This window comes from Salvelinus fontinalis, chromosome 34, assembly GCF_029448725.1.
Source record: "Salvelinus fontinalis isolate EN_2023a chromosome 34, ASM2944872v1, whole genome shotgun sequence".
In the NCBI taxonomy this organism is placed as follows: domain Eukaryota; kingdom Metazoa; phylum Chordata; class Actinopteri; order Salmoniformes; family Salmonidae; genus Salvelinus; species Salvelinus fontinalis.
The window spans coordinates 16,702,820-16,719,243 of NC_074698.1; the positions used below are offsets into that span (position 1 = coordinate 16,702,820).

The 16,424-nt window shown below is 42.2% G+C and overlaps 1 protein-coding gene across 3 annotated transcripts; it reads left to right on the forward strand.

Annotated features, from left to right (window-relative positions):
- The first annotated feature begins 369 nt into the window (after positions 1-369).
- Positions 370-11,679, forward strand: LOC129833306 (bMERB domain-containing protein 1-like). 3 transcript variants are annotated; one of them, XM_055897808.1, is made up of 7 exons: positions 760-847; positions 1,716-1,805; positions 5,705-5,828; positions 8,268-8,341; positions 9,093-9,207; positions 10,175-10,245; positions 10,415-11,679. In XM_055897808.1, the coding sequence occupies exons 3-7, from the start codon at positions 5,725-5,727 to the stop codon at positions 10,534-10,536; spliced, it is 486 nt and encodes a 161-aa protein (XP_055753783.1). In that variant the 5' UTR covers positions 760-847; positions 1,716-1,805; positions 5,705-5,724; the 3' UTR covers positions 10,537-11,679. The 3 variants fall into 3 exon arrangements, with proteins under 3 accessions (XP_055753782.1, XP_055753781.1, XP_055753783.1); XM_055897807.1 differs by lacking the exon at positions 1,716-1,805 and having other exon boundaries at positions 370-847; positions 5,708-5,828; XM_055897806.1 differs by lacking the exon at positions 1,716-1,805 and having other exon boundaries at positions 376-847.
- The last annotated feature ends 4,745 nt before the right edge of the window (positions 11,680-16,424 follow it).

The following is a 16,424-nucleotide window of genomic DNA, read 5'->3' on the forward strand; positions in this document are numbered from 1 at the left end:
TAAAAAATAAAACAAATTTGGGGGGGGGGGGGGGGGGGTGAATTGTCACCTCATGAAATTGACTTAACTCTTTTATATTTGTATCTGTCTGTGGACTGTAGACCTATAGGATACTGCTCTCTATTGATGACTTTAGTCTGAAGTCCCTGTGTGTACACAGCTACTGGATCAGTTTATAGGGTAAGTGACGCTGCCCTGGGCTTGGGGTGCTTCCACCTACTGGCCAGAGGCAGCACTTACTGCCAGCCCAGTCTCGACAGACCAGACAGAGCTGGCTGACAGCCCCATTCAGTGAACACAGATGATGCTTCCTATACAGCAGCACCATCTGCTCCCTCCTCACCAGTCAGTCCTCAAGGGCCCTGCAGGATGAAATCATGTCAGCTCCAGCATAAACTCAATCAGGCATGGGAAATGAATGGTAGAAGCTGATATCACATGTGAATGTTATTCTTTCATTTTTTTGAGGTGGGGGGATATTGATCCCCTCCAAACCTTACCTTTGCAAGTCACAAGGTGGCGCTTCACGTTATACTTCAGTCATTTGACTCGAGCTGTGTCCGTGGTGCTGAAATCACACTGTATTCTGCAAATACACAGCCGACGTTCATCATGTATTCTCCACGTGGTGATGGTGTTTCGTTATGGCCACGTAAATAAATAGGCTGCGCCGTATAATTACATTTCCAAATAGGCTAAAGTAGGCTAAGGGTATTTATCTGCTACTGATTTATCATTATCAAGCCTGAAGTCGTTCAAACCGAAGAAATGGAAAAGGAGCGAAAATCCTCCAAACAATATGGGTCTTTGGAACGAAGCAAATTGGATGGAAAAGCCGATAAGAAGGGTGAGCCTTTGCAAAATACTTAATTATATACAGTACATAGCATAAGAAGTTGTATATATGCGGGCTGCCTTTATCTATTCTAGTGTGAGTTTGTTTTGCATGAGGAAAAATTGAGTTTGATAGAACGTGGTGCTGAAATCGTAACGTTTTAGTCTATTTTCTTTACAAATATCCAATATGTTTTGTGATTTGGAGACTTTATGAAGATTATATGATACTCAAACTGAGCTCCATCTATACATTGAATACTTGCAATAATTCAGATTAGATCAAAGTGTTGTCATATTCTTCATGGCAATAAGGCTTAATGTTATTACTCTGGTCCATGTGCTGATCATAAAATGAAACACTTGACTGGGTTAAGGACACTCATTGGTGAGTGGAACAGAGAAGTGATCTGATATTCTTGTGTAATGTCTGTTTTCTTCTTCTGTACTAGTAGAATCATTTCATGAACATAGACCATGGATAATGTTACTGCATTTAGGATTTAGTTACTGCATTTAGGAGTAAAAGTCATAACGGGAAGACTAGATAGATCGATTCGATCTGAGAGTGAGAATTATTTTCTGAAAAGAGAAGTTGGTGCAACAAGGCATAGAACAGAGCGTGCAGAAGGCAGGGGAGTAGACTTTAAAATGACATCTGAAGACTGGGGGCAGCAAGGCGACCTAAAGAGCGACTTTGCTTGGAATTAGTAGGCAAAATTATGGAAATCGAGGGTGTTTGAGCTGAGGTTGAAGAAGTATTTTTTTAAACTTCCTCTTAGTGTTTTTGGTATGCAGAGGGGCTCAGTAGAGTGGACTGGTATCCTAAAAGAAGACGTGAAACTGCTGTCCTTACTCATTGTGTTACTCTGTCTGTACAGGTTCCATTGTGAGGATATGACTCACCTTAGCCTCTAGCTGTGACTCTTCACAGGCGACACAGGGAGAGACAGTGATGAGTCTCTAAAAAGGTGAACAGGAACGGAGTACAGCCAGCCACACACACAGCCCTGGTAAAGCTCTGGTAATCCAAAATGACATTTTGAAATCCAATTGTGAGGAGCAATTTTCACAATAGGGGCAGAATATTGCCTCCGGGGAAAGGCACACACAGCAGGCAACCCACGATCAAAACACAGACGTCAAGCTTGAACTGAGGATTTCTTCAAAATGCGTAATTAGTGAAGATCCATTGATAAAAAACTATCAGGAGCTGCTAAAACGTAAATGATGATGTGTGTGTGTGTGTTTGATGGCATTAGCCATGTTATCCCTGGTGATTTGGCCTCTGTTTTCACCTAATGTTGTATTTTCTGACAAGGTGAAGTAATTAAGAGCCAATTGCAGCACTGTTGGAGGAGTCATAGCTGGTCTGTGAGGAGGCTGCAGGATGAACAGCAGTGATGCATTACTGGGCTTTCAGTGGGCTGCAGGATTACATAGTGGTGAGGAGTCTACCTGGGTGTCTGGAGGTCAGAGGGAGTTGTTGACTCTTCAGGGCAGTTCACTATGGGAGGTGTCTTGAGTTGTCTCATTAAACTAATGTTAACTAAGAACACAATAGCATTGGATCAGAATCAGAAAAACCCCTCTGTAACAATAGACTAAAGAAGAACATCTCAGCCTTTAATCCAAAACTGAGATCTGAGTCATTTGACATCATCAAGCTGCCTCAAATTCCCCTCACTGGTGCATTGAATGTATATTGGGCAACTACAACAATAAATCATTTGGAATTAGGACCAGTTTACAATAACTGATAATCATGTAGATTCCTGTTCATTTGGTCAAGAAATGCTCCATCCTACAGACGATGGGTTGGATAATTGGAATAAACTTGCATTACACTGGCTGGGGATGAGTGAAAGAACTGAGCATGCTCATCCCCAGCCAGTGTAACGCAAGTCTGTAGAGCGTTATACTGAGCAATGGATAGTTTATTCCAATTATCCAACCCATCGTCTGTTGTAAGATGGAGCATTTCTTGACCAAATGAAGAGGAATCTACATGATTATCAGTTATTGTAAACTGGTCCTAATTCCAAATGATTTATTGTTGTAGTTGCCCAATATATGTTCATGCGCCAGTTAGTTATGTGTTGTTTACGTATGTATAGTGTTTGACAGTTCTAAGCCATTGCAGGTTGAGATGACTATAATGGGGATGATTATATTCAGTGTGTCATATCATCTTGGGAAACTAAGATCTCCTCACGGATAGCAATCACAGCGCTTCACAGACTATGACCAATGAAACAGACCGGCCCCCTCCTGGCACCACTGCCAAATTAGGAAATGTTAATGAGACTACACGAGTCTACTCAACTGATGACCTTAACCAGTTCATTATAGATTCTAGAAATGTACTAGTCCATGGGTGCCCAGCATCTCTTTCCTACTTTAATTGTCACTGATTCTCAGTCTTCTTTCTCATTGTCTGAGATTATTTCTCATTGTTCATGAAACTCAGACATGAATCAATATCCTGAATTCAACTGTTTAGCGAGAGCTGCCGTCATGCCATCCCAATCTCAGCACCCCTGAGTCTCTGCCCAGCCTGGCAGTGTGCCACTCAGAAAGGCACGTTCCCTCCATGCTGTCCCGCTGGGGGAGGAAACCCAGGAAGCGTGCTGCACACATGCTGTAATTAAAGCAGGCTGAAGACACACCCACCACTTATGTTGCTGCCATACTTTTTACTATTGGTGTTGTTATTATTATTATTTATCCTGGTACCAGTCACTTTCTCATAATCTCTGCCTACATGTACATATCTACCTCAATACTCCAGTACCAGCCCTAAAAAAAAAAAAAAAAAAGAAAGAAAAATACTCCAGTATCCCTGTACATTGTACATTTGGTACTGGCACTGACCCTGTATATAGCTTATTTATTTTTTCTTATGTTTTGTTTGTTTTTTCTTAGTTATACTATTTTGATATGAATACTTCACTGTTGGGTAGGGCTTGCAAGTTAAGCATTTCACTGTACTTGTGCATGTGTCAAGTAAAACTTAACTTGAAAAGACAGGGCCTCCCGGGTGGCGCAGTGGTCTAGGGCACTGCATCGCAGTGCTAACTGCGCCACCAGAGTCTCTGGGTTCGCGCCCAGGCTCTGTCGCAGCCGGCCGCGACCGAGGGTTTGGCCGGTAGGGATATCCTTGTCTCATCGCGCTCCAGCGACTCCTGTGGCGGGCCGGGCGCAGTGCGCGCCAACCAAGGGGGCCGGGTACACGGTGTTTCCTCCGACACATTGGTGCGGCTGGCTTCCGGGTTGGGGGCGCGCTGTGTTAAGAAGCAGTACGGCTGGTTGGGTTGTGCTTCGGAGGACGCATGGCTTTCGACCTTCGTCTCTCCCGAGCCCGTACGGGAGTTGTAGCGATGAGACAAGGTAGTAATTACTAGCGATTGGATACCACGAAAATTGGGGAGAAAATGGGATAAAAATTTATTTAAAAAAAAAAAAAAAAAAAAAAAAAAGACAGGAGTTCTGTTCTGGCGAAAATTGGGGAGAAAATGGGATAAAAATTTAGTTAAAAAAAAATAAAACAATAAAAAAAAAGACAGGAGTTCTGTTCTGGCCTTCTATGACACAATCATGTTGTGCTGCGAACAGAATAAGCAGTCATTTGTTCCCATTTTCGTGCTGATGCACAGTACTATGTCATTGTAGCAGTAGAATAACTTGCTAATACATTAAATGACCAAAGTATGTGGACACCTGCTGGTCGAATATCTCATTCCATTCCATCTCATTAATATGGAGTTGGTCCCCACTGCTGCAATAACAGCCTCCACTCTTCTGGGAAGGCTTTCCACTAGATGTTGGAACACTGTTGCAGGGACTTGCTTCCATTCAGCCACAAGAGCATTAGTGAGGTCGGGCACTGATTTTTGGTGATTAGGCCTGTTTGATGGGGTTGAGGTCAGGGCTCTGTGTAGGCCAGTCAAGTTCTTCCACACCTCAACAAACCATTTCTGTATGGACATCGCTTTGTGCTGAAACAGGAAAGGGCCTTCCCAAAACTGTAGCCATAAAGTTGAAAGCCCATAATCATCTAGATGCTGTATAATTAAGATTTCCCTTCACTGGAACTAAGGGGCTTAGCCATGAAAAACTGCCACAGACAATTATTCCTCCACCAAACTTAACAGTTGGAACTATGCATTGGGGCAGGTAGCGTTCTCCTGGCATCCGCCAAACCCAGTTTTGTCTGTCTGACTGCCAGATGGTGAAGCGTGATTCATCACTTCAGAGAACTCGTTTCCACTGCTCCACAGTACAATGGCAGCGAGCTTTACACCACTCCAGCCGATGCTTGCCATTGCACATGGTGATCTTAGGCTTGTGTGCGGCTGCTCAGCCATGAAACCCCATATCATGAAGCTCCCAACGAACAGTTCTTGTGCTGACGTTGCTTCCAGAAGCAGTTTGGAACTCGGTAGTGAGTGTTGCAACCGAGGACAGACTATTTTTACGCGCTATGAGCTTCAGCACCTGGCGGTCCCGTTCTGTGAGCCTGTGTGGCCTACCACTTCGTGGCTGAGCAGTTGTTGCTCCTAGACGTTTCCACTTCACAATAACAGCACTTGCAGTTGACCGTAGCAGCTCTAGCAGGGCGGAAATTTGACGAACTGACTTGTTGGAAAAGTGGCATCCTATGACGGTGCTACGTTGTAAGTCACTGAGCTCTTCAGTATGGGCCATTCTACTGCCAATGTTTGTCTATGGAGATTGTATGGCTGTGTGCTCGATTTTATACACCTGTCAGCAGTGGGTGTGGCTGAAATATCCGAATCCACTAATTTGAAGGGGTGTCCACATAATTTTTTATATACAGTGTATCTTTGTTTTCTTGTATCCCTTCCAGCAGAGGAAGACATTGTCTCAATGGCGGACTCCACCATCACAATAGATCACATTGAAGGGGAGCTTTTCAGAATCGAGCGGATACGTGATGTTCTAGTACGGAGGGAATCAGAACTAAGATACATGTGAGCATTTTTTAAATAACTATCCAATCACACCAACACTCAGTTTCTGACATCTTTTGGTGATTTATCAAATCCCTCTAGTATGAGCTAGAAGAACAGGATACACATTTTGGGCCTTTTCAGTCTCACACATAACATTCATGCCCTGGCTCCTTGTGGAATTGGTTGTGGTTGAACTGTAGTAGGTTTTCACAGGGCTCCATAGAGTTCCACAGTGATACCCTCGGACTTGGTGACGCTCCACATATGACAGCATCTAGCGATTGTGCATGAAGGCGAATTCTGTGTAGAGGACAGCAGCGCTTTGCCTGCTGTCCTATTAGTCTACCAGCTCAGCTCGTACACTTGTCTCAACACTGCACATGGACTTTGTTCTAAGAACAAACGGTTTTATACTCTTCTCTGTCTGATCCCCTTGGCTGTAATGTTTCTTCTTCATTATTGTGACATGGGAAAAAGGGTGGAGAGACTAAGAGAAAAGATAATGATGCTGGGTATGGCGAGGTCCAGTTGCTGGGGAGATATGCATACAGTAGGCTACATTCTCACTGTTCCTCCTCAAGACCTTAACTTTCTGGGTTGGAGCTTACATATAAGAAACCCTTTAATCGAAGTAAAACATCTTATGGGATTTCTGTGAGAATCAGTATGATTACTGAACACTAACCCTGCTCTACACGAACAATAATCACTATTGGCCTGGTAAACAACCGCACTTCCGCTCACCATTAAGTAGATGAGCACAGCGGCACAGAGAGAGCTTTTCTCACTTCTTACTGTTTCTGTGATTCCTTGTCTTTCATCTCCAGGGACAGGAGCATATTGACGCCAGTCGCTGCAGAGCTCAAGGTCTTTTCAAGGCTGACCACAGCTCTAACAGAGAGAAACTGAACAGTGATGGCATAATACCTTTGTTCATGTGGAAAAGTAATTACTGTTAGGTTTCTGATGTGTCAAGTAGCTTGTTTCCTTATCTACTTAGGTGGAAGTAAAATTAAAAGCGAACAACATGACATGGTTTACTTATGGAATTAAATGAGAACTCTCATTTGCATGCAGTGCATTAGGTGTATGCAGTTCAGCATGTATTCTTTAATGCTGTAGGCACCACAAGGTGCTTTATTGTGAACGTGTAATGTCAGGATGCAGCTTCAGAACCAATGACAGGTCAATACAAAGTGAATCCATATGAAAGCACGTACACAGTTTCCATGCAAATAAGCTGTGATGCAGCTACTGTATTGGTCACTCCTATGAAGTGGCTTTAAAATAATAACACATTTCCTGTGCTTAAAGGGCTTGGGGAATGTTTATCTAGGAGTTAATTGTCCTCTTATTGTCCGACGGAAAAGCCCAGTTATCCAGAGCCTCAGTGTCTGACCAGTATTGTTTACTTAAACCTCCCTACCTGAGTCAATTAGTGAAATGAGATATGATGCAGCTGCAGCTCAGATAGATGGGGAGTGACTCATTCTCTGTGGCATCTGAGTTAATTCAGCTAATAAACCCTCAGCCAACAATCATTTCAGTCCACCTGAGAAGAGGAGAAAGCTCATTTAGTTCGCCATTTCCACTGAAGTGGTTTCTGTCTGTAGGATAGGCTAATATGGTTATTGCTATCATGACTATGTTTACCAAGCTGAAATGGGAAATCGCTTAAATTCTATAGCGTTACATTCTGCTATGTATTTGGCCATTTAAATGTACTGTGTTCGAATCGCTTGTGGAGTCACAAAATGCTATTTTTAAATAAAAGTAATTATCTCTACACTCATCTAGAGTATCTCTCCCAGTCTCCTAGCTCTGCCTGTCAGACAGTTCTTTCACTCGGCAGCAATTATTTTTTAATCGCTATAATTCGCTGTCGTTATATTGACCACGTTCTAATAGAGGAGTTATTGCAGAAGCTGAGAGCTTGAGGAAAGTTATGCCTCAGTAGACAGGACATCTCCAGGGTTGTCTGGCACATTGTGGTCCCAGGGAAAGGGTGATCACATCAGAAGGTCCTCTATGTCACAACCCTTATTACTGCCCAGCAGGATCTGTCTGTCTGTCCTTAAGTGTTAACCCTAGTGTGGGGTTATACATGCAAGCCACAGTGTCTTTAGCGAGACCACTCAACACTGGAGCCAGCATGATTGTATCTTTAAGACTACAATCTCTCCATCCTCTGTATTGAAGTATTCTGTATGGGTTTCAATTGTTCTGTCAATAAGAGCAATTAGGATTGATTCCTGAGTGTCAGACTAAGTGTGGTACAGGGAGAAGAACAGCCACTGTACTGACAGTCGATACGTGACAGGATCCGATTTTCACCTAGTCCTGGGTTCTCTTCCCCTGGGTCATACTAAACGGCTGTGAAGATAGATTGCCTTTGAAGTATATCAATGTGGTTTATGATTGAGAATTAAATAGATTCCTCCATTTTTTTTCCCTCAGGATGGACGACATTCAGCTTTGCAAGGAAATCACACGGCTGAAAAAAGAACTTCAGAAGCTGGTGTCTGTTTCAGGTAGGCTACCATACACTCTTAGAAAAAAGTGTTCCAAAAAGGTTATTCGGCTGTCCCCATAAGAGAACCCTTTTTGGTTCCAGGTATAACCGTTTTGATTTCCAAGTAGAACCCTCTGTGGAAAATGTTCTACATGGAACACAAAAGGGTTATACCTGTGACCAACAAGGTTCTATCTGGAACCAAAAAGGGTTCTTCAAAGGGTTCTGCTATGGGGACAGCCAAAGAACCCTTTTGGTTTCTAGATGGCATCTTTTTTGTGTGAGTTGACTCTCTCTGTGTGAGGTGAGGTGTTCAATTCACATTATAGAGAGCACACACACTCGCTGTGCCAGAAAATGAGGGAATATCTGCATCAAAAGGGCTTATGGTCCAGGTAGTGCTCTAGGAAAACCAATAATAAAAGATTTGCAGGACAAACAAGCAGAAGATTTGGAGCACAACATCCTCATTATCTCAGCTTATCATTTCAATGTTTCAGCCCCAGCCTCTCTCTGAATTATCTCACATTTGGTAGGTTAGATCCAGTGGTAATGCTATCCACGCCACTTTCTCAGTATTATAACAGGAACACCATGCACAGTCATCTGGTGGCTACAGATCCATCAGCCTAAACTTAATTTGCCAGGTGCTTAATCTTGAACTGGAGCTGTATGAATGCTTAATGATTCCTAACATCTATGATTGCTATATGAACTGTCTGTGACTGCTGTATGACCACTCCATGACTATACTGTCTGTATGACTCCAGACACAGACAAATCCAATGAGGACCGGCAGAGGGAGGAGGAACTGCTGCAGCAGATCCACAAGCTGGTGGAGACCAGGGACTTCCTGGTGGATGACGTGGAGTTTGAGAGGCTCAGGTGAGTGCTGCCATGATCTTAAAGGCAAGGAGGGTTAGGCCATGTTCTTAAAGGCAAGGAGGGTTGGGCCATCATGTTCTTAAAGGCAAGGAGGTTTGGGCCATGTTCTTAAAGGCAAGGAGGGTTGGGCCATTATGTTCTTAAAGGCAAGGAGGGTAGGGCCATCATGTTCTTAAAGGCAAGGTGGGTTGGGCCATCATGTTCTTAAAGGCAAGGAGGGTTGGGCCATCATGTTCTTAAAGGCAAGGGTTACCGTAACTATCCATGTTGCCGAAGTAGCATCTAGTGACTATTAATATTGGTGACTCAGTCATTGTCACCTCTGAGCCATACTGTATCTGAGCCAGTTGGGGAACATTCTTCCATGTCGCTGTCAATGTGAATTAAACCCACACGATCGATCTGTTGAGGTGGATTTAAAAGGGTATTTTTCACTTCTGTGGTTTATAGAGTATTGTATTCTCTCTAGAGGCTGGGCTGAGCGTTGTGTGTTGCTCAGTGTATATTTAGTGTAAATGACAGTGAGTCACACGGTGGAAGCAAGCCCCTTCCATATTGCATTTGTTTACAGCGCTAAATTAGCTGTCTTGCATGTCAGGCATCCCTGCTTCTCTGACTACAAGTCTGAGTGACACTTTTGACAGCTCTCAGAAAGGTGGGTTATACGTGGGGAGCAGATACTTAATAATTTACAGTAAAGTGATGTTGACAGTAGAAAATCATGAAGAGAAAATGATACATTGTTTAAGTGAATTCACACCATCCACACATATGAACAAATGACGGAGCTGTTCGTTTATGCCTCTTTGTCTCTATCCAGTTGTTTGGTTGGTTATTTGTTTATTTTGTGTGTGTGTGTGTGCATGCTTATGTATGACTGTGTTTTATGGCAACAGTGGCTGTGGAATATATAGGAAGATTTTACCCTTTGTTAACTGTACTCATACCACTAAATCTCCTTCAACAGGGAGAGAGAGGAGGACAAAGAAATGGCTGATTTCTTGCAGTCTAAATTCCCAAAGACCTCGAAGAAAAAAGGTATGTGCAAATGTGTTACCATAGTGCTGTGTAGTCAAGGTTCAAATATGAAGCTTCCTTTCGTGCAGTTAGTCCAAGACGCATCGAATGAACCGAGTTAAAATATGATAACATTAACAATGCTGATGGTGCTGATGAGGATGATAATGATGTCTCTTTTTTTCCCCAGACGTCACAGAGGACCGAAGGATGACCTCCAAAGCCCAGCAGACTTCGTCCACTCCCTTCGTCACCAAAACCGGTCTCACCCTTCTGAAGGAGTGCTGCGGCTTCACATGCTCTGTCATGTAGACTCCTGCCCTGTGGAGAGACGGAGACACTTTGTTGGTTTCTGGATGGGGTTATTTGTGTTTAGGGTGCACACAGAGCTCTCATACTTTGACTATAACCCTAAACATATGTACAGTGACGGTTGGGACTGTGTTTCCATCAATGAATCTATTGCTGGGTCATTGCACCAATTTAGTGCATTTTGAGAAGTGTAACTTGGTAAAAAAAATGTTTAGATTTAGCAAATTTTTACATTCTGTAATATATACATGACTGAGTCAAATAGGCTATATATATGTCATATATATGACATATGCCATATATATAGCCTACTTGGCTCAGCCAAGTCCATAAATCAACACATATGTTCTTCATCACCATGGTCAAAATAAGTCTTCTGGTCCGTGACCATGTTTCAATTAACAAACAGAGGTACTATCCTTTGGACAGAGTGAAAATGACAACGGAACGTTTCCATTCTGATATATTATTTTAATCTGTAGCAAATGTGGGTCAGCTCCTGGAAATGACTATCTGGCCACCCTTGGGGATGGTTGGTGTATATTTGTGGACGTACAAATAAGGAACGCTGTCTGTAAAACCTGTAGTGTGATTTGACACAGTGAGTGACTACGTTTAAAAGCTCTGCAGCAGGAGAGTCATTGAGCACCAGGTTAATGGCAATTATCTTATTCAAATAGACCCTGTCCAATTAAAGTAATTAGACAGTATTATGTGTTGTTATGACTGCAATTATCCCTCTTTAATGCATTAGAGCTTGACACTTCATTCCCATGGGCATTGTCTACACAGCTATGCCTAGCAAACCTCACTCTGTCTCTTGGTGACATTTTACATGGTCACGGCTAACTATGACACTGCTTAACCTTGCTAAAGGCCACTGCTTGCTTGGCTTCCATGCCTGGTGAAAAATGAGCTAAAATAGATCCTCCTCTCTGTCATTTGGCCCCTTGGTATCTCCCCTCTGGACTACTGCTTTACTGTGGTAGCTACCCTGTCATTAGCTGTGTCTGATTCCTGGAAAGTCACCAGAATTACATTCAGCTCTCTGCTTTTACAATTCTAATATTGTTTCAATTTCAGTTTCAAATGCCATGTTTTGCATTTTTTGTTCCCCATTAAATGAGATAATATGCCTTGAAATCAACCGTCTGCTGCTTATTCTATTACAAAACACTCTTTAACCTGGCGTCTATCAATAAACACAGTCTGCTCCATGTAACAGCTCATTCACAATGCTCTGTGTGTTTATGTTTCATTCTCTACAATGGTTTAATCCAAACTGACTGGTAGTAGCACATTATCTGGGTGCAAAACTGAGCATGTATTTTCACATTTATGATCCTGGGAGTTGATTGATCCTGGGAGTTGATTGTGATTAGGCTACTTGTTATTATGTTTTGTGGCTTAGAATGTCAGAACTTCTGGTTGTAAATATTGTATTGGTTTAGCGTGCTTGTCTAATTAAAGAGTTGTAATGTAGGTTTATTCTCCATTATTAAACCATTATTATTAAATAACTGTTTAAATCTGGACTGTATTACCACCAAGCCAGGTAAACGCTTGTGCAAGGATATTGTAAGCTGGTTATAAGGAGCTAAATTGATTTATTTCAAGATCATGTACATCGTTACCCTAATTGAATCTTGTGCTTTCTGTACTCTCATCTCTATGAATCACTACGCTAACAAATGCTTTGTGTTATCAAGTGAGTATGATAATTAGGCCGTTTTTTCCCCTTCTCTTCCCCGCTCACATCTCAGACACATCGGTGGGTGTCGAGCGCATGGGAAACAAAGACACAGGAGCCAGTGGAGGCTGCTGAAGGGAGAACAGCTCATAATAATGGCCGGAACGGAGCAAATGGAATGGCATCAAACCATGTATTTGATACCATTCCACTGATTGAGCTCCAGTTATTACCACGAGCCCGTTCTTCCCAGTTAAGGTGCCACCAACCTCCTGTGACAGGAGCGTTACTGAACTGTCACCACAAAGCAAATGTAATGCGTGGGGTTTGGGCTTTAACATCTAACATATTACTGTCATGACAACTGTCATGACAACGGCCCATGATGGGAGCGATGGTGTTGCTCTACACTAGTGAGAACCAACTGTTTGTATCTTCGCCCCAGAACACGTTCCTCCTCACCTCAGCCCCCCTGCACTGCGCACACAGATGACTCATCCAAGGGACTCAGGGGGAGATGGATTGTGATCCACCGGCTTTTTCTTTCTCTGAAATCCTTCACTCCATAGCAAGCCCATCACTGGGGGACCATCTGCAAAGGAAAGCTGATCCTAACAAATAATAATGCACATGGCTTCAGAATGGAAAACTGTCAATTGACAATACAGTAGCCTATACCCTGTTCAAGAGTTTGGTTTACTGGACCTAATGATATGGGTGTTTTAGATGTAATTATTGTTTTGCAAGATATTGTTGTGGATTGAAGATACTTGAAGACAAAATAATTTCTGTGGCATTTACCTGACAGCTGAGAGAAAGGCACAGCCGGTTGCAAATTACCAGACTCTGTGTCATTGAAGACACCTCACTGCATTTCATTTGCAGGCCAAAAAAGCATACAATCAAGCAGCTGCACAGAGAGAATTCAGACACATTACTTCCAACCCACCCTAATTGGAAGGTGCTGATTCTCAGCTAGCTCGTTCTCATATGCGGCGTGGGCCGAGACATTAAACAATCCCTGCACAGAAGATAACACGCCTCACCAATTAGAGACCATTTCTGGCAAACACATTTTTCTCTTTTTCTTTCTTCCTCCTGCCCTCCTCTCCCCACCTGGACTTCTCCTCTGGTTGTGAGTTGTTATGACCAAAAAGCTCAAAGCAGGTTCAGACAAATCAATTCCTTGTAAATACAACCCCATAGTCAGGGCTGTATGCTCCCCTGCTGTATGTATGTTGTTCCCTTGACAAATGATTTTGACATTTACACAAGTGAAACTAAATAAGAGATCTCAGTGTACATGTCAGATATGGAGAGAGGTGGCACATTGGGAGGGATCAGGAGGCTGCCCACTGGAAGCTGTTGGTGGAGTGGAGGAATATCTCAGGCCTCTCACAAAGGGCCAGAAGAATAACCCAGCATGCCTTAATAACATGCGTCCTGCTCCAACTGGATGCAGCCACTCTTCACAGTTTTGTTCCCTAGCAACATGTCACCTTGCCTTTCAATGTAATGTTGTTGTTAATGATGAATGTAGAAATGAAGGCTGTGAGATGATTCTTTTTATAATTGAAAGCATGGTGTTAGAGATAGCATGCTGAGGTGAGGGGGTTTAAGTTAACAATAATCTAAGTCAACATCATATAAAATTCATATGCTTTACAACATTAATCCAGTAATAACTTAAACACTGTGCGTTTAGTGACATTAAAGAAATTAAGTATAGGTTCATAATGGCATCTCAATTATATATAAAGGGCATTTGAATCATGTGGTTTCGCAAATTTGCCTTGGAAGCATAGGTGAACACAAGTTGCAAGAGATGGCCTTTCCAACCTTGCATGTTGCTGCCTGTCTTTCTACTGTATCTCCATTGACCTGTGCCCTGTGACTGTGACTGGTATAATTGAATTCATTAGTGGAGGATTAGAAAACTGTTGAAGTGTGACAATGAGAGATTGAATCAATACTGGTTGATAGAGCTGTAAAATAATACTTCTATGGAATTGTGTTATCTGACTCAGGGTTGAGGAAGAGTTGATGAGAGTTGAGACCCTTTTCTCCATCACATTCTATGCATTTCTGCAACCTTTCCTAGATCAACTTGAACAGTATTTGCATTTATAACAACATGTATTCTGAAAAGAATCTAACAATTGGATGATCTAGTATACAACAGCTAAATAATGATCTTCAATGTATCAAGTTACTGTCGATTATGTCTCAGTTCCCAGTTCAATATGTGATGTGCAAGATCTTTTAAACCATTGGCTCAATAACCGGAGATAGGAGAAATTACAATGGCCAGACATTGACTTGCTTCCAAATTGCATGGAATCTGTTTATATTTTCTATTCATCTTTATCACATTGACAGTGAGGATGTGACATAATTTTATGTGACATTTCTGTCTATTGGCTCAGAGCTGGACTCAGTATTGGTGACCACTCGCATTTTGCAGTCCCTGTATTGAACTCATGAGCTTCTTCTGAGAGAACAAATCACGCTGTGCCAGCGACTGTCTTTCAGCTGTGGATTGGACAGGTCCATGTAGGCTGGCTATTGGTTCACTCCAGTGGTCACCAAGACTTTGCATTGGAACACACTGGTACCCTTCCTTACAAGAAAGACCATTTCTCACACCCATTGTTCAACATAAAATAGCATGGGCCACCATGATTCAAGGGCTTATCACTCCCTAAACATTTTTATACCAACATGTCCTAATAAGAATTCCCCATTGCATTATGATTATGGTATACAAAGGCCATAATGGTTAATTCTCTCTGTAATCATCCAGATAGTTTTTGTTAGTGTTAATTTCATGGGTACAGTTCAGTTGAGGCTGCTGAGGGGAGGATTGCTCATAATAATGGCTGGACAGCAAATGGAATGGCATCAAACACATGGAAACCATGTATTTAATGTATTTGATACCATTCCACTCATTCTGCTCGAGTCCTTACCACGAGCATGTCCGCCCCAATTAAGGTGATACCAACCTCCTTTGGTACAGTTGAAAAACACTTGGAATCAGATGGACAATTGAATGCCATTGAAATACACATACTGTATGTGGAGCAAAATGTCACAGTAAATGGTCAGTGCCTTTTCAGTCTCTGTGCTGTCGAACCCAGTGATGTCAGAAAGCCAATAACGGTGTGACAGGCCAGCAGCAGAGAAGACCACAGGGATGGTTACCCTGATTCTCTCTTTACTCCCAGACTCATGAGACCATTAATGAACAAAACAACTATTCCAGGTGCAACACAGCAACTCACATCTGATGACCACAGACAGTGACCATCTCTCAAACACTATCTTCTGCATGTTCAATATTCACACTCACACATGCAGTGACCGGCTCTGAAACACTCTCGCAACCTCAAAGCACCTGCAACCAAATCAGTCACACACAGGAAGATATGACACTTTTATTAGTGATATTATGGCAGCATATCTGTGAGGTACAGAACAGTAAAGGCAGAGACGGTGAGAGTAACACCTCTAAAGTGTTTTCATTTTCATCTCACATGAGTCATTCTGAGTCACTCCTAGCAACTTTGCGGCATAACAAGTCAATTATTCGGCTTTTCTCCTGTATATCTCAGCCTCTTTGAGGAAGAAAACAACATTTAAGGAATGTAATTTGCAGGTTATTTAGTTTAAATGCACAAACTATTCAATATTTTAGCTATGCTATGACATTACAATGTCATAGCATCCACAGTACATATTATTTGTTCTTTTGTTGCACATATTACATTTTGTCATTACTATCTAAAAACACTGGAATAAAATAATATAGACATGTCTATAACTCCTTATAGTGCACAGTAAATGAAGTGAATTAGCCTATATGAAATAGAAACCATATCATAACATAACTAGCGACTGACTGACTGTAGTAAATCTAACATCACTGTCATTACCCTAACATGTCCTAACATGTACATGATCTATAATGAAACAGTGCGACCCAGTGGCAGAAAAATGAATAAGTTGAAATTGCTGTAAAGCGCAGAGCCGACAATATTGTTACTTTAAAATTTACTTGACTCAAGAAAACAATAACACAATTAGTGGATTCGGAAATTTCAGCCACAACCGTTGCTGACAGGTGTATAAAATTGAGCACACAGCCATGCATTCTCCATACACAAACATTGGCAGTAGAAAGGCCTTAAAGAAGAGC

Bases quoted from the DNA above. Each gene is read 5' to 3' on its own strand.
- LOC129833306 (XM_055897806.1), top strand. From the start codon at position 769: ATGGAAAAGGAGCGAAAATCCTCCAAACAATATGGGTCTTTGGAACGA. The intron at 5,829-8,267 runs GTGAGCATTTTT...TTTTTCCCTCAG, and splicing joins GAATCAGAACTAAGATACAT to GATGGACGACATTCAGCTTT. The intron at 8,342-9,092 runs GTAGGCTACCAT...GTATGACTCCAG, and splicing joins GAAGCTGGTGTCTGTTTCAG to ACACAGACAAATCCAATGAG.